This window comes from Aulonocara sp. 'chitande type north' Nkhata Bay, linkage group LG9 (assembly GCF_057382095.1).
Source record: "Aulonocara sp. 'chitande type north' Nkhata Bay isolate Kocher_YH1m ecotype deep benthic linkage group LG9, A_spYH_male_GT1.1, whole genome shotgun sequence".
In the NCBI taxonomy this organism is placed as follows: domain Eukaryota; kingdom Metazoa; phylum Chordata; class Actinopteri; order Cichliformes; family Cichlidae; genus Aulonocara; species Aulonocara sp. 'chitande type north' Nkhata Bay.
In genome coordinates, this window is record NC_141352.1 from 33,752,738 (window position 1) to 33,772,225 (window position 19,488).

General features: G+C 43.5%; 3 protein-coding genes across 6 annotated transcripts; 2 read left to right on the forward strand and 1 right to left on the reverse strand.

The window, feature by feature from the left end:
* Positions 1-2,585: 2,585 nt before the first annotated feature.
* LOC147322648 (kinesin-like protein KIF1B) lies at positions 2,586-9,118 on the reverse strand. Its single transcript, XM_086305060.1, has 6 exons — positions 9,115-9,118; positions 8,670-8,778; positions 8,485-8,551; positions 8,253-8,337; positions 7,128-7,311; positions 2,586-6,858 (listed from the first exon to the last, which is right to left on the reverse strand). The coding sequence occupies exons 1-5, from the start codon at positions 9,116-9,118 to the stop codon at positions 7,286-7,288; spliced, it is 291 nt and encodes a 96-aa protein (XP_086161186.1). The 3' UTR covers positions 2,586-6,858; positions 7,128-7,285.
* Positions 9,119-9,823: 705 nt separating this feature from the next.
* Positions 9,824-16,792, forward strand: LOC147322649 (glutathione synthetase-like). Of its 4 annotated transcripts, none has more exons than XM_086307134.1 (6): positions 9,824-10,477; positions 13,510-13,670; positions 14,259-14,382; positions 14,805-14,999; positions 15,143-15,224; positions 16,176-16,792. In XM_086307134.1, the coding sequence occupies exons 3-6, from the start codon at positions 14,278-14,280 to the stop codon at positions 16,193-16,195; spliced, it is 402 nt and encodes a 133-aa protein (XP_086163260.1). In that variant the 5' UTR covers positions 9,824-10,477; positions 13,510-13,670; positions 14,259-14,277; the 3' UTR covers positions 16,196-16,792. The 4 variants fall into 4 exon arrangements, with proteins under 4 accessions (XP_086163260.1, XP_086163259.1, XP_086163257.1 ...); XM_086307133.1 differs by having other exon boundaries at positions 9,824-10,218; positions 10,409-10,477; positions 13,510-14,382; XM_086307131.1 differs by lacking the exon at positions 13,510-13,670 and having other exon boundaries at positions 9,824-10,218; positions 10,409-10,477.
* Positions 16,793-17,128: 336 nt separating this feature from the next.
* LOC147322650 (kinesin-like protein KIF1B) lies at positions 17,129-18,350 on the forward strand. Its single transcript, XM_086307150.1, has 5 exons — positions 17,129-17,352; positions 17,451-17,584; positions 17,685-17,746; positions 17,841-17,986; positions 18,165-18,350. Exons 1-5 carry the CDS (start codon positions 17,329-17,331, stop codon positions 18,348-18,350), a joined length of 552 nt encoding a protein of 183 aa, XP_086163276.1. The 5' UTR covers positions 17,129-17,328.
* The last annotated feature ends 1,138 nt before the right edge of the window (positions 18,351-19,488 follow it).

Consider the following 19,488-nt stretch of genomic DNA (forward strand, 5'->3'; position numbering starts at 1 on the left):
GCATTGAATCATATCTGTTATTAACCTCTGTCTCTCTTCCACAGCATGTCTTTATCCTGTTTTCCTTCTCTCACCCCAACTGGTCGCAGCAGATGGTCCCGCCCCTCCCTGAGCCTGGTTCTGCTGGAGGTTTCTTCCTGTTAAAGGGGAGTTTTTACTTCCCACTGTCGCCAAAGTGCTTGCTCATAGGGGGTCATATGATTGTTGGGTTTTTCTCTGTATCTATGAAGCGCCTTGAGGTGACTTTTGTTGTGATTTGGCGCTATATAAATAAAATTGAATTGAATTGAATTATCTGAAGAAGAAGCAGAGTTGGTTTGTTTCCAGCTGAAATCATCCAGGCTCAGGAATTTGAATCGATCCACATCATTTCTGCTTGAACTAGAGAACATGAGTGTCGACTTACATTTGGTCTGTGAGACACATGTCATAGTGACAGTATTTGGGTTAATATGGCATTACTCACCCTGGTCGCATTTCTTCAATATCAGGCACCAAGTTCAGGAACTCGTTCTTTTGCAGCCCGCGCAAGGTAGGAGGTCTCCAGAGTGGGAACCATCGGGAAGTTTTCACAGTCTGAGCAGGAGGGACTGGAGGCACGTGAGCTGTTCTCAGGGGTCCTTTAACACAAATCACACCAAGTTAGAATCAAATAGATAACCTGTCAATAACCGTTTGCAGATCGAGGTCAATGTTCCTAAAAATATGTTTACTTCTGGCCCATGGAGCCACAGCGCGAGTCCGAGAGAGAGGGGCAGGTAGAGGAAGGGGTGAGGGTGGCACTGCTGAAGCTCGTCACGGATGGATCACGTCCGATCGGTGAGATGAGAGAAAGCTGAAGTGAAACAACAGCAGGATGAGGTAGACGTCAATATAGGAACTCCCTGATGTGACACAGAAAGGCTATTTTTTTATTTCTTTGTATTATTTCTCACCTTGCAGTCACTGATGCTGTTCACCAGCTGCTTGTATTCAGTATTGAAGGTGTGTGTCAGAAGGCGCAGGCACTACAACACAACAGGAACAAGACCGATCAGCTCCGAGCAGAGAAGGAAGAAGGCAGCAACAAGAACGCCCACTAAGCCCACGTTTTTCTCACCTTGGTGGCCAGCTCCTTCTCACGCTTTCAAAGGTGGTGCTGGAGATCTGCGAGGAGACGGAGGTGGATGTGGACAGAGTGCCGGAGCTCACGCTGGGGGACAGAGACTCACTCAGGGACTTGGTGGTGGGAGCTGTTCCCACGGGAGCCGCCTCTCCCAGAAGGTGACGGGTCTTTTCCACCTGGACGAAAGATGGGGGCGAATGTGAGGTGGGGAGAAGAGGGGAGGTTAGTCATGTAAAGTCTGTACTCTAAGAAAAAACTTTTTAGAATAGCACTTTGGTCTTTGAGCTGAAAAGTCATTTTTCCCTCTACGATATTAAACAGATTTATTTCTTTATGAATCTTTTAAGGCCCCACCTCCTGCAGCTGCTCCATCTTCTCCAGCTCCCACTGGTGCTCTAGGATGAGGCTATCTCCTCTGGGCCTCCAGCCGGCCAGGTTCTCCTCTCCACGCACATAAGCCACTGATGTGTCCAGGACCTTCCTCCTCCTCCTCTGCATCCCTGCTCAGGACATGAGCCCTCATTAGGATGAAGCTCTCCACAGAATTATGATAAAACAGCTGCCGTTCTTTAAACATGTTTCATGGCCGCTCACCTGAGCTTCCAGTGTCAGACATCTTACACAAGCTCAGCTCGTAGATCCCAGTCACTCGGTTGTTATAATGAAGCAGAAGTTTTGAACAAGGAAACTTTGTAACGAAATGCCAACGACCGCCTGTCTGTTTTCAGGGCTGTATTTGAAGCCATGCTCCAATCAGGCAAAGTTTTAAGTGTTGCACATTTCGATGGGTTTCTTTCAGCTGACATAGTTTCCATTTGGGTCATGTGGTGTTAGATACCCCAGCGTGTGGTCATAGGGTGAAGAGCCCGGACGATTAGTGGGATTTTAGGTGTGGTGTAAAAATGACGCTGCAACTTTAAAAACGTTGTTGCTTTAAGGATTAACGTACAACCATACTTGGGCTGAGTTTGACACTGGTTCTCTTCAGTAATTAAAATAGCTTTAACACATGATAAGATCAAATGTCAGCTACACTGTGACAGTCAAGGGGCCACACTCAGATATATTTATTCGCTTGTTCTCTTTGTGTGATAAGAGTTTCCATCTGAATTTAACCCCTGTGTGGGGCTGATCTTTCATTTCATTTTATTTCAAGCTCAGATTCTTTGCCTTTGGCACATTTTCTGTGACGAGACTTCAAACCATTCCCACCGTCCTTATTAATCAACATGGTGAAGTGATTCTTCGCAAGGTGATGGGATAGGAAGAGTTTCAGAAAATGAGGCCTTTTGTCTTTATTGGAGAGGTCAGTGCAGACAGGACGGATGGGGGGAAGGCGAGGGGGGAATGACACACAGGAAACGGTGTTGGTCAGACCCAAAGACAGGCGTGGGCAGTGAGGACTCTCACCTTCAGACTCACTGTCTAATCAGTCTGACAGTGAGTCTGAAGACAGAGCAACCCAACACACGTTACTATGTTCATCATCATCATCATTGTTTATTTATATAGCACTTTAAAAACACACAAGGCTGACCAAACTGCTGAACAATAGAAACATAATAGATACCATAAGAATAATAAATACGATACAATAATAAACATAGCGAAAAACAATAAAATACAAGTCAGTCAACCACTGAGTCAAAAGCCAGTGAATAAAAATGCTTTTTCAATCTGGATTTAAAAACCAGCACTGATGTCGATTGCCTAATGTGAAGAGGAAGATTATTCCAAAGCTTAGGAGCCACGATAGAGAACGCTCGGTCTCCTCTCAGTTTCAGCCGTGATTTGGGGACTGAGAGCAACAGCTGCTCAGCTGACCGGAGCGAACGAGTGGGGACATAGGGCTTCAGCAGGTGCCAGACCATTTAAAGATTTAAAAACCAATAAAAGAACTTGAAAATGAATCCTAAATTCAATTGGAAGCCAGTGCAGGGAGGCCAAGAGTGATGTTATCACTAAGCAGGACATTAAATCAAATTAATGAGACACCAAAACAAGAGCTGGAGCCCAAGACAGCCATGAAGTCACAGTGTACACAAATACACAAGAAACACAGAAACCAGCTGGGTGGATGTGGCTCGGGAACCTTCTGTTACCTTGAACGTCGGTGTTTTGAACGCTGGCTGCTCCAGTCTGCTTGTATTTGTCCAAGATTTCCCCTCATATCTTGGTTATGGTTATTTTTTCTTTTATTAAACTGATCACACTCCTGTTCATGAATAGAAAAAAACCCCATCAGTGTATTTTCACTTAAACAAGCAGCTGTTTTTTTTGCATTAAAGTTATATAAAAATGTAACAGTGCAAATTCCTCGCTGACAGTTTAACCAAAAGGCATTTCCAGTGGAAAGTAGCCGACATATCCTCAGCATAACCATGTATAATATCCACAAAACCTGAGAAGGTTGGAGAGAAGGTAGGCGAACTCTGCTGGGATCTGCGTTTAACAAAGTGTCTAAAGACGAAACAAAGAAATCTTTCTGTAAATGTTCAGATGCACAGACTGGACTGAAAAAGAGTGAAAAAGCAGCTAACGTCCAAAAATAAGAAAACTTTGAAAGAACTCCAAAAAAACCTGGAGAACTTTTGCTCAAAAAACAGTTTTGTTTTTTTTAAATTACAAGGCAATCTGACAAAATGTCATCAAATGAGACTCAAGACTTCTGCAGGTCTCTGCCATGACTCAATTTTTTTTTCTTAACGGCAGAAACAATTGTTCCTTTTTTACTTTGTTTCTATTTTCTCTTCTTGTTTTTATCTGTTGAACAACAAACAACATTCATGCTGATTCACATAATATCCTGTCTCTAATCTCTGGGATTTCCTCGTAGCTCTTTGATGCAAAGAACATCCATCAAACGCTCCAGCTTGTGCTCAACATCATCGTGAACGGTGAAGGTACTCTGACGAGAAAATACTCAGTCGACCTTTTGGTTGATTTGTTAAAGAACCCCAAAATAGCTGATTACCTAACAAGGTATGCAGATAATTCACAGCTCTTTTCCTGAATAGCTGCTTTAAAACTCTGCTGAAAGCCTTTGTCCATTTCCAGGTATCCCCACTTCTCGGCATGTGTGTCTCAAGTGTTAGGACTGCTGCATTGGAAAGACCCAGACCCTGCAGCCAAGGTGAGAGACGACAAATATGATAACCCACACCAGCTGTGCTTAACTCTGTAAGTTCCCAGTATTCCCTGAAACCATCACGTGTGACACAGTTTACATCAGACGTGATGCAGCTGACCTCAACACTGACCTTCTTGTGGTAACAGAGACTTAAAAAAATAATAATAAAGCAACAAAGTGGGTCGCTCTTTGACAGTAAATTCCAGTGCGGTCCGCTCCAATCTCCTCAGGCTGACTCTCTTCTAGGCTCTCCTGACTGTTCCCTTTACATGTTGATGATGTGTCTTGTAAATCTGGATCCCTTTCCAGCAGGACGCTCCTCTTTTTCAGACAGTACCTCAGCTGCTCTCTCTCCTGACAGTCAGCTGTCCACCTCTGCATGGCCAGTCGAGCCAGCGCCGGCATTTGAGGCAGAGCTCGGAGCAGAGCGGGCAGCCAGGCTGAGCACGGAGCAGAGGTTGAAGGTCGCAAACTGACATCCACGTCTTCCAGAGAGCCCAGACCTCCTGCTGCAAACAGACTGCACCAACCGTTGTCTCCCACCAAGCTGTTGTAGGACAGATCCAGTGCACGGAGTGAGGAGAGACAGCCCCGTCTGCACACGGCAGCTGCACAGAGGAAGAGGACCCATTGATAACTGATCACTTTATGCCTGTTCACTTTACTGTTTTGTTCACAATGTTTCTGATGGAGACAAAAATAACACCGAATACTTTCATTGTTTTGTTTTATACGACAGCTACAGATGCTGGCAGCATGAAATAAATGAAAGAAATATCAATTTCCTTCAGGCTTTACTTGTCTTAATATACATTTATGCAGCCTAATGATCCACTACAGACCAAAAAAGAAAAAGTATAATGTCATTGTGTGTTAGTTACCCAGATGTTGCATGTCATCAGTGGTGAGCTCGCAGCTGCAAAGACGGAGCTCGCTGACGACTGATGGCTGCAGAGCATCCAGCAGGAGCGCCAAGTGACCGCCAACCACTTTACACCAGGAAATATCCACCGTGCGCAGATAGGACACCGCCAGGGCTGATGCATAAACACAAAGTTTTCACCATTTCAGGCTAGAGGGTGGAAGAGGTATTCGGGGAGAATGACTTGAAGGAAAACTTCTATAAATAAACAAGTGTGTGTGTGTGTGTGTGTGTGTGTGTGTGTGTTACCCAGAGCAGTGAAGGACTCGTTGCTCATGTAGCAGCTGTTGAATGGCAGCCTCCTCATTTGTGTCGCAGGGAGGGCGGAGACCAGCAGGTGGACCACACCTCCCACTTCCTTATTGGATGACACATCAAGCTCGGTCAGTGCAGTGAGAGAGGGCAGCACCTGGACTGAAAAACAACGAGTCACATGACTGCTGCAGCGAGCATGCGATTAGTGTCCGGCGTGTGAGATTGGTAGCAACTGACTCAGAGCCTCTAGATCATCTCGCGTGAGGCAACACAGGTGGAGGTCGAGTCTCTCCAGGTGTGTGACGTGAGCCAGGTGAAAGGTGAGGCGGCTCAGTCCACCAGCTAGAAGCAGCTTTACAGTATATTAATCAGAACAATGCTGCTCTCTAATGTATCTTGGTAAAGTGCAGAAAAATCTAATGTTTTATATGATACAGTGTGATTTCAGTAACATATCATAATGGAGGCTTCAGCAAGTACTTACGAAGGAAATCTTTCCTCTGCTCTTCAGTTAGTTCATCAAATACCTCCCAAAACATCTGTATGGTGGGGTGGCGGTCATGATATCTCCAACCATAACTTGTGTTCTGAAAACAGTGAAAATGACTGTTATAATCATAGAGTTTGTAAGGTCAGGCATACACTATGTTGCCAAAAGTATTCCCTAACACATCCAAATCATTCAATTAATGTGTTCCAATCACTTCCATGGACACAGGTGTATTAAATCAAGCACCTAGGCATGCAGACTACTTCTACAAACATGTGTGAAAGGACGAGTCGCTCTCAGGAACTGAATGAATTCCAGCATGGTAATGTGATAGGATGCACCAGTGCAACAAGTCCAGTCATGAAATTTCCTCGCTATTAAATATTCCATAGTCAGCTGTTAGTGATATTATAACAAAGTGGAAGTAATTGGAAATGACAGCTAGTCAGCTGATGCTAAGGCTCATAGTGCACTTAAGTCACCAATATCTGCAGTCTGCTGTTGTTACAGATGTCCAAACTTCATTGGTTTCCATGGCTGAGCAGCTGCATCCCAGCCTTACACTGACAAACACAATGCAAAGCGTCAGATGGAGTGATTTAAGCATCTCAACACTGGACTCTAAAGCAGTGGAGATGTGTTTACTGGAGTGACGAATCACACTTCTCTGACTGGCAATCCGATGGATGTGTCAGGGTTTGGTGGTTGCCAGAAGTACTTGTCTGACTGCACTGTGCCAAGTGTAAAGTGTGGGCATGTGTGCACATGGCTGGGCACCAGTGCACAATACAAGGTCCATAAAGACATGGATGAGTGAGTTTGGTGTAGAAGAACTGGACTAGCCTGCACAGAGTCCTGACCTCAACCTGATAGAACATCTTTGGGATGAATTAGAGCAGCAACTGTGAGCCAGGCCTTCTCCTCCAACGTCAGTGTCTGACACCATAAATGCACCTCTGGAAGAATAGTCAAAAAATTCCCATAAACACACCTAAACCTTGTGGAAAGCTTTCCCAGAAGAGTGGAAGCAGTTATAGCTGCGAAGGGTGGGCTGACTATTATATTATACTATCATACAAAAGTCTGGATTAAGACTGAGATGTGACTCAAGGTCATATTTGTGTTAAAGCAGCCGACTGAATGCTTTTGACAGTATGCAGTACACAGTTATTGTGCTACAGGACAGCTGTGAAACTACAGCCTGTGTCTGTTTGGCTGACTCTACCTGTTTGAACTTTTCCCAGTCATGCACGTCCTGGCCGACCAGCACTCCCTGCAGCTCCTCTGGTCGAAACAGCCTCACCAAATCCTGCTCACACACCAGGAAGAAGCCTCGCTTGAACTCCTGGAACAGATTCTCCACTGATGTGTTGAAGGCATGATTCACATAGGCCTCCACAAACTCCTTCCTGTTTAGGAGGGAAAATGTTAAATTAGCAAACATTTCACAGAGACAAAGGTGCTGCAGATGAACCTCACAAACACTTCATGTTTTATATTTACCTCATATTAAGACCTACTAAGGACCTGATTGTTTTTAATTATGTCCTGATACATAAAACCTGAGAGCTCACATAACTGCATATGCTCAGAATAGACAGCACACATGGATACAAATTACTGCCTTGCAGCAGCAATCTTCAGACCATCACTATGAGCTCCATACAAGGTTACACTGTTCCTGTTATTAACAGCAGGGGGCACTATCAGCCACAGACTGGGAGCCAGATATGCTCTGCTGGTGCCTCATTGTTACAGAGGAAAGACTCTATAGTGAGAAACAGCTGAGGGGGAAACACTGATCTGGAAACGTCTGAGTGTTACAGAGGATATACATAGCACTGTGGTTCAGTGTCACACAATCACAAACAAATACAGCAAAGTACTAAAAAGGGTGTTGCCTCCAAAGATTGCTTTTACTGGTTTGGAGCTTAGGAGGCTTAATAACAACAGGCATGAATGAAGACAGATCAGAACAGCTGTTTGATCACAGCATCCAGTACCAACACAATCATCCACACTCAAGAGCCTGTTGGCTTCAGAGTCAGCAGCTGAATGTCTAAAATATCAAATGTCATTTTTGGTCCATCAGCTACAGCATGAACTGCTTAAAGTGAGAAGCAGCCTGAAGCCCGACAGATTCATCTTTCCAGACTGAAAATATCTCAGAGTGAACCGAGTGGTGCGTTTTCAGGGTGATCTCACAAAGTCAAATCCCTTTAATGATGTTCTGTCCTGTCTTCCTCTATCAAAAGCACACAAACACTATAAAACATTGTTTCGGTGCTTTGGGGTTTTGTTTTCTACACAGAGGTATAGCACGACTAGACCCTAAAGGCAGGCTGCTCACCTACAACCAGCTCACGAACATCTTTCCAATGGAGCTCGCTGCCTTTCTCGTGGATGAGGGTCACTGTGATCCTCCGCTGGATCCCCTGCAGCAAACATAACAGGAGCTCAGGATCACAGTGAGCACAGCTAGAGCAACATTACGCTTTAAAAGAAGATATTCAACTGTGTACAAAGGAAGCAGTTACCACTGTGTGAGTAATAAGGAAACAACATGTGCACCAATCCTGTACCTGGTGCAGCAGGTAGGTACCATGACAGGGCAGGCCTCCACTGTGATCCACGATGGCTGGGATGTACCTGTGCATGGAGGGAGGAGGTGACACAACATCCCAACTTATAATATTCTTCCTGGAGATCATTTTTATGGTTCCTTTAAAGCTTGTGCGTGAATATAACACTCCAGATGGATACTCACTCTCCAGTGGGCTCCAGCTCGCTGATCTCAAACCAGACCAGCAGGTCGTACTTGCTGACACACTGACCCAGGTTGGATTTGGTGATGGTGTTCAACTTGGAGGCTGCAACTGGCACACACACACACACACACGCACACACACACACACACACACACACACACACACACACACTCAACGTTAACAAGTGGGAATTTTTCTGGATTTAAGAGAAGATGAATAAAAGTGAGCAGTATTTACTACATGCTTTGGGTGACTAAATGGAGGATGGATAGGTGACATGAAAACACTACTGACCCTTTATACTGAGCCAATAGCTCACACACTTCTATTAAATCTGTCTAAAGAGCCAGTAATCACAGAGGATAGATACTGGAAGAAAACTGAAATGTTAGGAGGAACTAAATCACACATTACAACACCAGTGGCAGCACCCTGCTGTCTCACACATCGGGATCACGGTCCTGTTGAAGCGGGATAATTGCTAAAGCTCACAGTTGCATTCCTCTATACTCAATATGATGGAAAAAACTATTTTAACAAACAATTAAAAAATGAACAAGTAAAAGATCTACTATAGCCAAAAGAAGACCATTTACAGACTATAGCCCTGTGAACAAGTATTTGCCTCCTTTCTCATTTCCTATCTTATTCCATATTTGTCACACTTACACCTTTCACATCAATACATTTATAACATTAGACAACAATGTCTAATATTCAACGGCAGTTTTCAAGGGCAAAACGCTATCCAAACATACTTGGTCCTATATGAAAAAGTAATCACACAGAAAACCTGATACCTTGTGTGTCACCTCTGACACCAACAACTGCAGCAAGCGTTTGGTGCTAGAGGTCACATTTGGACTCTGGACCTCTGTGGAGTGTGCACATGATCTCATTACTGTCTAAAAATCCAAGGAGTGCTGAATCATTGAAAAATACACAGTAACAGGTGTGTAGCATCGCTAACTAGGTAGCAACAAGCCTCTAACACAGTGTGTATGCTAGCGGCTAATCTAGCAAACAAATGAACAGAGTGCTTTTAGCTGTTGCACAAGGATAAGATGATAAACTGTGTGTCTTTTTTATAATGACCTGCTTCAATTTACCTTAATCCAAGGAGTGCTCAGTGTGGGTAAATCTGCCATGAGCAGATAAAGTGGATGAGTGGGACTAGGTAGGTGTGCCGAAAACAGGCAACAAAGCTGACGCTGAAGAGTGTGCTGAGAACATAGTGGCGCCGCCAGCAGGTTTCCGGCTAGCAGGAAGACTTTGCAGTAACACCTCCAACATTGGCAGTCCCATTTTGTGAAAGCCAATAAAAAAATAGCTAGGTTTCCATGTGTCATTTGTGTGGAACAATGCTGCACAACAAGCTAAATAGATTTAAAAAAACGAAAAAAATTGTTGAACAACAGAAGATAAATGTCCTTTTTTTCTATTTCCAACTGGCCGGCTGTGTGGTGCGCAGCCTTAAGAGGCCAGCATTCAGACCCCAGAGTTTAACGGCCAAGTTCGAGTCTCTGACGGTCGGTCTGCTATAGCGGGGTAGGCCGAGCGAAAGACGAAGCTCCGGGCTCCTCCTTTTTTTCGTTTCTCTTTTTTTCATTCACATTTATTTACATTTATTTACATTTATTTAGATATCAAGCTGCAAGTAAAAGCTCAGGGAAACACTTTTAAGGCGCCCTTTAAGGTACCCTATATATGTCCTTTCACATCTTATCACTTCATACAGTGCTATGGACCAGTCTACACCTGCTACTTTCTGCACAAGCTTTTATCACACAAGACCCGCTGTTTACAGGTAAGAAACACAGTGTCAGTAATGTTAAAGTGGCTGTGTGGAGTAGCACAACCACTCCTAATATAACACTTTTCACATGCATTTCTACATATTACAGTGTCTTTTACCGTCTTTATGGTGCTAGCTTAAAGTCATGCTGTAAATGTTAGCTTGTAGTCAAACATATTCCGACCATGTTAGGACAGAAATATTGGCTTCTATCATGACTAGTTAACAGAGATGTTAACAGCCCACGCGTTACTGTAATCCGATTACTTTTTTCAAGTAACGTGACACACTGTTTACAGCAACACTGTTTACAGCAACAATACTGCACAACAAGCTAAATAGATTTAAAAAAACGAAAAAAATTGTTGAACAACAGAAGATAAATGTCCTTTTTTTCTATTTTCTTCTGGCCGGCTGTGTGGTGCGCAGCGTTAAGAGGCCAGCATTCAGACCCCAGAGTTTAACGGCCAAGTTCGAGTCTCTGACGGTCGGTCTGCTATAGCGGGGTAGGCCGAGCGAAAGACGAAGCTCCGGGCTCCTCCTTTTTCCAGCTTTTTTTTTTTTTTTTCATTCACATTTACACTGAAGCTGTGTTCACATTCATCCTTTAATCATGACAAAACGTGAGGAATCACACTGAGGTGAGACCTTGACAACAGACAAATCAGAAGCCGACACCAATGATAAGAAAGAAATTCATTTACAGACACGTGAAAAAGCAGTTTAAGGTTCTAGATCTGGATGATTACAACACATCATTATTTATTTAAAGCAACCCAAAATGCACAAATGACTATAACCAAGTACATCCTGTGATTCAGCAGCTGATGGAACCAACTTTAGCAGCAAAAACTTGAGTTAATCATTTTTCATTAGTGTTTCACAGCCAGAGATGGGCAGTAATGCGGGGTAAAGCGTTACTGTAATCCAATTACTTTTTTCAATTAACGAGTAATGTAAGGGGATTACTATTGCAAAAAAGGTAATTAGATTACTGTTACTTTCCCGTAAGCACGCTGCGTTACTGCGTTACTGAAAAATTTTTGGCCAGAGTGCCTCATGACAATAACAGCTGTGTGCAGATCAAGAATGGATAATCTATGGAGGAGTGCAGAGAGAGTATGACCGTGCAGCGTTTAAAGCGTGGAAGTACTGAGCTTACTTTGAGTTTGATTCCGTAAAAAGTGACAAAAACTTTTAGAAACTTCTTTTTACAGCGAAAAAACCCTTAACTTCAGAGCAAGCACCGAGTACGCTACTACGGGATTGGAAATTCACAGAGAGACTCGCGGATTCTTCCACAAATTTCTTCTAGTCAGGATGTTGCATATAATTTAATTTTTGCTTGATGCATAAAGTAAAAAGATTCAAACTAATAAAACAAGTTTTAAAAACAGACTTTTCCATTTGATTACATTTTGTATGATGGATGATGCAGAAAAAGTAGAATTGGGCTGAAAGATCTATTGCTTTATTACCTATTCAGGTCATAAATCATGTTTTAAAAAGTAACTAAGTAATTAATTACTTTTGAAAATAAGTAATCAGTAAAGTAAGGGGATTACTTTTTAGGGGAAGTAATCAGTAATTAGTTACTGATTACTTTTATTCAAGTAACTTGGCCAACACTGCTAGTTAAGTTAGTACCATAGTTAATACAGTTACGGGTAACATGATAGTGCTAACCCATAACCCTGAACTCTGTAATACTGTAAATGATGAGTGATTTAAGTTAACACTAAACATTCAACAGTGTCTCCTGAACATTTCTAATCAGGTGTGAGTCTGGCTGCATTGACTTTTGAAGATGCAAATTTAGCATGATGGCTGATGGTGCTGTGTAAGCTTCTACTTACCTTCTACACTGTGTTTAACACACATTTCAGAATAGCAAAGAGGAGCACTGTTGCTTCATCCTTAATACTTTAGAGGAGAACTGGACTGCAGATCAAAAGGTCCTTAATAGCTTTTTGTCCTCCCCGACCCTCAAAGCCAAACCAGCCATGAGAGCTGATGGGACAGGATTTGTAAAAGTGACATTATCAGAAAGAAAGGGGAGCAAGAATACTTGATATTTGCATTCTTTAGAGAAAAGTATTTGAAAAGGCTGTCTGCTGTTTTGGATTGATGTCGTTCTCCGGAGGCTCAAAGAAGTAGGGCAGTGTCACGGTCCTTTTGGCAGCAGAAAGCTGCTGAGTGCTGGAAAGAAGCACGGCCACACCAGCTGAAATGTCTCACTGACACAGAAGCTGTTGGCCATCCTCTGTGTTGCCACTGTCTTCACCCTGCTGTTATTAAGTGTCAATAACATACATTTCTATGGAGCTAAGCTTGATGAGCGATGCCTTGTTGGCTGACATTTATGTCTTTGAGCGTGTGAGAAGTTTAATAATTATAAAACCACATGAGTTTGACAAATGTCCTTTTAACCGTCAGCTCATAGTGAAGCACACTGAGCCACCCGGAGCTATAATATCAAAATAGAAGCTGCTACCTTTGTCAAGAGTGGCTGGATCTGAGTGCATACTACTTTCAGTTATTCAAATTTTGCTGAATTTGTTCAAAGTCCTGTCTATGTGCAGAGAGTGTCTTCCAGAGGAATGGTTCTGTGGGGATTGTGATGTTCTACATCACGAACATCAGCCACTCCACAACAGAGAAAGTGTTATTGATGTTTTTAAAGCCATTCCTCCAACCACATGTAATTTTGGTTTTCATATGTGTCTACAGCCAGTTAGAAAGAATCTATTTAAGTGGTTTTCTCTTTCTTGGTAGCTCGCATTCTGCCAACAGTAAAGCTTTGAAACTGCTCCTGTGGGTTGCGTAAACTTCACAGTATCAGCAGGAAAAATCGTGATTTTAATCGACATTAATAGTAAACAGCAACCTGCTATTTAGGTTTCTGTGATGGATTTGAACATAGTGTGATGGAGCATGTTTTCTGCCCTTGCTGTACAATCAGAACATGGTATTGCTTTAACAGAAGTCATCTGTGAAGGCAGTGGTGTATTATTCATGTTGTTTCTTTTTCTTTTTGGTCCAAGGACGTTATGATGTGCACCAGGCGATACACAGATGTCAAACATGGCAGCAGCAGTGCAGCCCTGATTTAAAGGACCTGGTTAGGAGTGGATATTGGCCAGCATCTGTCAACATGTCTACTCTTTACACTTTAGACCTCTTGAGCTCCTTCCTGGAACTAAAAGTATTTTCTCCATGATTCTCCAGGGAAGCTTTTGCAAAACTGTTGGAGCGTGGTACTACAGTGGCTTGCAAAAGTATTCGGCCCCCTTGAACTTTTCCACATTTTGTCACATTACAGCCACAAACATGAATCAATTTTATTGGACTTCCACGTGAAAGACCAACACAAAGTGGTGCACACGTGAGAAGTGGAAGGAAAATCATACATGATTCCAAACATTTTTTACAAATAAATAACTGCAAAGTGGGGTGTGCGTAATTATTCAGCCCCCTGACTCAATACTTTGTAGAAGCACCTTTTGCTGCAGTTACAGCTGCCAGTCTTTTAGGGTCTGTCTCTACCAGCTTTGCACATCTAGAGACTGAAATCTTTGCCCATTCTTCTTTTCAAAACAGCTCCAGCTCAGTCAGATTAGATGGACAGCGTTTGTGAACAGCAGTTTCAGATCTTGCCACAGATCTGAGGGGGCGAATACTTTTGCAAGCAACTGCAAGTGTGGGGGAAGGCTGAGTGAAGTATTTCTTTGATATTGTTTTTCAATAAGCAGATGCAAATATTTACTCCTCTGTTATGTTTCTGTACATACAGACTGGGCGTGCCAAAAGCGATGCACTGCAGCACAGCTTTCTGGATGAGGAAGAGCAGCTGTGCTGTGATGTCAGCTTCAGCTGCCCAGCATGCACACCTGAAATGTTGGCGGTTTCAGTTGATGGTAACAGAAAGCTATATCACTTTCAGCAAAAAGAAAGGTGCTCATTGTTGATGTTCTTTGTGTTTGTGCCTTCCATGGTTAGACTTTATTGTTTCTCTGATGTTGCTCTGATGACCGTGACTTTTTTGATGCCGTTTTTTTGTTGAAACCAACTGTTGTCACCCTCTGCTGCTCAGTGTGCTGGCTGTTTTCTCGGGAATCTCAACCACAAGAAAGTTTATACGAACGAAGCTAAAAAACCTGTGACAGTTTGTGAAACGTCATTAGCAGCAGTGAAATAAGTTAGTTAGTGAAATGATAGAGGCTATTTTATGCTGGAAAAATTCTTCCAGCACAAAGTGGCCCAATAAACGGAATTTTTTAATACAGAAATACATCTAATGATAAAAAGCAGAGAATTCATTGTCTGTTTTCCATTGCAGAGCTGGGATGCTCGTCTCCTCATGGAGCGCTCTCGAGCTGTGAAGTGTCCAGATATCAGCGCTCACCTGGCTGGTACCAAGAAGGTTCAGCAAGTGCTCCCCAGACCTGGAGTCCTGGACAGATTCTTCCCAGACCAGCCTCAAGCTGTGCAGCAGATCCGAGCGACATTGGCTGACCTCTACACTCTAGACATGGTGAGACAAAGGGCACGGTTTGTTCATTGTTTGGAAAATTTGGCATTAGATAATCCTCACCTGGGTGTTGCTGTTCAGTGTGAGCAATATCATTTGCATTTTATTCCTCTGATTTATTTCTCTGTGGTTGCGCTGGTCTACAGGGTCCAGAGAGGGACAAAACAGTATCAGTGGCCTTGTCAGCAGCAGAACGGTTTGTCTTGAAGTCTCAGCGAGAAGGAGGAGGTACAGCGGGCGGGGGGATAGAAGCGTCTTTAAAAATGTTGAAAACTTCTGTTTGTTGCTCACCATTTGTTAAACTAGGGAAGTTTAAGCAGTGCATGTGTGGATCTGCACACATACATGACTGCCTGCTGTTTTGCATTACTGTGTATCTACTGTGATTCATGCATGCTGTACTGTGACTGAGATAATAGTGTATATGAGACACACTTGACAACAACATTGATCAGGATGTGAAAAAGCTACCAGATACAAGTTGTCAGCAGGTTATGGCTGACTAACCACCCTGCCTTACATCACTCTGGGCTAATACTGTAAAAAGCAATCATTAGTTTTCTTTGTAATATCAGATCATTTGTTTTGATAAATACAAAGTCCAGTATCAGGGTTCATATGAGCTATTTTAGCAGTAATTTTACACTCCACTATGATAGTGTTTAGCTGTTACTCATGTTAGCAAGGAAGCTCGGGTTTGTAATTCATTCTTAATTTAGCCACGCTGCATGAATTTGGATGATACGATTTTTGAAAATGGCAGTTTCATTTATGGGGCGTTTATAAAATGGTATTTCTTAGGCTGGCTTTTAAGGAAGGAGAAAAGGTATGTATCAGTTGGCTGGGAAGAAAGATGGAGGTGGAAAGGATGTGCGAGCTATGGGACAAAGTTGCTGAGACTAGGTTAAAAAGAGGTGAGGATCAGTGAGCAGGAGTGTGGCTTTGTGCTGAAAAGAGCACAACAGATTGTTTGGAGAGAAGGTGAAGGAAAGTCAGCTGAAGCAAGACAGTTTGTGGAGTTTGTGTTGGACTGTATGTTATGCTGGGAGCCTGGGGATTAGTGCACTTTGATTCCAAGTTAATACTAGCTAGTGTTTCTCACTGGTTTTTGGGTGGTGGAGTAAAAGGGATTGGTTGGTGGCTGTTTCTAATGTTAGCCTTTTCTTGGTTTTCTTACAGGCAGGGTAAAGACATGGTGATGAATGAGTGTGTGGGCCGTCTGCTGAGGACCAAGAGCTCAGGACAGTCAGACGGGGGCGTCGCAGCAGGAGTCACCGTGCTCGACAACCCTCTGCTGTCCTGAGATGTCAGACTCCTGCCTGCACATACAAACCACACTGAAGTCAAAGTTCCACCTGCACCTCCACCTGTTCTTGCAACAGCATGAAAACTGACAGAGGTGAGACAGCAGAAAAGTTCTTGTCTATTTTATTATTTTTTTTACTAAGTTAAGGAATTAAGTTAAGAAGAGTGATTAAATAAATAGTTTCTTGCATTTTTGATTTAGTGATTGTGTTTAGGATTATTTCAGAAACATGTTTAGAGGATCTTTGTAAGCCTGTATTTACTTTAAAAGAAGGGAAGCACTTCTTCATCCTACAGAAAAGGTGACACATTACAGATGAGTTCATAAAAAGTGTCTCTGTCACTCTTTCAAGGCTCTGTCACTTTTTCTTTTGTACTGGAACAGCATGGTAAAGTAGGCCTAGGCTGCCATCTTGTGGCAGTGTGTTGTTACTACAACATATGAAATTGTGTTTCTATTGGAAATATAATTCAGCACCACTGAGCCGCTCTCTCAGTTACAAACTGAACCTGTTTTGTAGACGTATAAATCACTAAGTACAGTGAAGCTTTTGGTTTTGTAAAAGTGTTTCTTATTCTAAATGCATGTTGATTTTTATCAGGGTGAAGAGCAGTTAGCAGTGCATTCATGGACATCTTTAAACTATTATTTGAAGAATCTTTGGTCATGATGGCATGAACTAGAAGCGTGAGCTCCAGGTGAGACTGCACAGAACAACAAGTGTCCTTAAACTGCATCAACTGATGACGTCTTACAATTTTATTCCACTGTGTGTTTTTATCATTGAATGTTTCTGTCTTTGTGTACATGTAACGCAGACACTAAAGCTGAGCCAGAACTTCATGCTGAAGAGAAGGATTCTTTTAAAATGCATGGGGGAGCAAGCGAGTCAGATACCAAGGGCACAAAGATGAAGCAGGTCTGATCGGAAACCGTTTATTTCCAGGCCAGGGAGCACAAATAAAAACACCCTTAAAAGGTTCCCTCCTGCTCAACGGCGTCACTCCCTACGGAGAGAAGATCTACATGACCTTATCTGCGTATCTGGAGGTCAGCCGCTGCTCCGCCGTGTTGTACCTGTTTGTACGTGTTTTTAAGTCTCTTGATGTCATCGTGTCTAACACACACCCTTTATCTCCTCTCTGCAGCTGGACCATTGCATCCAGCCTGCCATTATCACCAAAGACATCTGCACGGTCTTTTACTCCCGAGACGCCAAGATTTCCCCACCCCGTTCTCTCAAGAACCTCTTTGGGACTGGATACTCCAAAACTCCTGACTGGTAAATCTGGGCTGCTGCACTGTGGCCATCTCTGTTTCACAATCAAAGATATCTGCCCTGTTACAAAGTTTCCTTGTTCAAAACTTCTGCTTCATTATAGCAACCGAGTGACTGGGATCTACGAGCTGAGCTTGTGTAAGATGTCTGACACTGGAAGCTCAGGTGAGCGGCCATGAAACATGTTTAAAGAACGGCAGCTGTTTTATCATAATTCTGTGGAGAGCTTCATCCTAATGAGGGCTCATGTCCTGAGCAGGGATGCAGAGGAGGAGGAGGAAGGTGCTGGACACATCAGTGGCTTATGTGCGTGGAGAGGAGAACCTGGCCGGCTGGAGGCCCAGAGGAGATAGCCTCATCCTAGAGCACCAGTGGGAGCTGGAGAAGATGGAGCAGCTGCAGGAGGTGGGGCCTTAAAAGATTCATAAAGAAATAAATCTGTTTAATATCGTAGAGGGAAAAATGACTTTTCAACTCAAAGACCAAAGTGCTATTCTAAAAAGTTTTTTCTTAGAGTACAGACTTTACATGACTAACCTCCCCTCTTCTCCCCACCTCACATTCGCCCCCATCTTTCGTCCAGGTGGAAAAGACCCGTCACCTTCTGGGAGTGGCGGCTCCCGTGGGAACAGCTCCCACCACCAAGTCCCTGAGTGAGTCTCTGTCCCCCAGCGTGAGCTCCGGCACTCTGTCCACGTCCACCTCCGTCTCCTCGCAGATCTCCAGCACCACCTTTGAAAGCGTGAGAAGGAGCTGGCCACCAAGGTGAGAAAAACGTGGGCTTAGTGGGCGTTCTTGTTGCTGCCTTCTTCCTTCTCTGCTCGGAGCTGATCGGTCTTGTTCCTGTTGTGTTGTAGTGCCTGCGCCTTCTGACACACACCTTCAATACTGAATACAAGCAGCTGGTGAACAGCATCAGTGACTGCAAGGTGAGAAATAATACAAAGAAATTAAAAAATAGCCTTTCTGTGTCACATCAGGGAGTTCCTATATTGACGTCTACCTCATCCTGCTGTTGTTTCACTTCAGCTTTCTCTCATCTCACCGATCGGACGTGATCCATCCGTGACGAGCTTCAGCAGTGCCACCCTCACCCCTTCCTCTACCTGCCCCTCTCTCTCGGACTCGCGCTGTGGCTCCATGGGCCAGAAGTAAACATATTTTTAGGAACATTGACCTCGATCTGCAAACGGTTATTGACAGGTTATCTATTTGATTCTAACTTGGTGTGATTTGTGTTAAAGGACCCCTGAGAACAGCTCACGTGCCTCCAGTCCCTCCTGCTCAGACTGTGAAAACTTCCCGATGGTTCCCACTCTGGAGACCTCCTACCTTGCGCGGGCTGCAAAGAACGAGTTCCTGAACTTGGTGCCTGATATTGAAGAAATGCGACCAGGGTGAGTAATGCCATATTAACCCAAATACTGTCACTATGACATGTGTCTCACAGACCAAATGTAAGTCGACACTCATGTTCTCTAGTTCAAGCAGAAGTGATGTGGATCGATTCAAATTCCTGAGCCTGGATGATTTCAGCTGGAAACAAACCAACTCTGCTTCTTCCTCAGATAATTCAATTCAATTCAATTTTATTTATATAGCGCCAAATCACAACAAAAGTCACCTCAAGGCGCTTCATAGATACAGAGAAAAACCCAACAATCATATGACCCCCTATGAGCAAGCACTTTGGCGACAGTGGGAAGGAAAAACTCCCTTTTAACAGGAAGAAACCTCCAGCAGAACCAGGCTCAGGGAGGGGCGGGGCCATCTTCTGTGACCGGTTGGGGTGAGAGAAGGAAGACAGGATAAAGACCTGCTGTGCAAGAGAGACAGAGGTTAATAACAGATATGATTCAATGCAGAGACGTCTATTAACTCATACTGAGTGAGAAAGGAGACTGGAA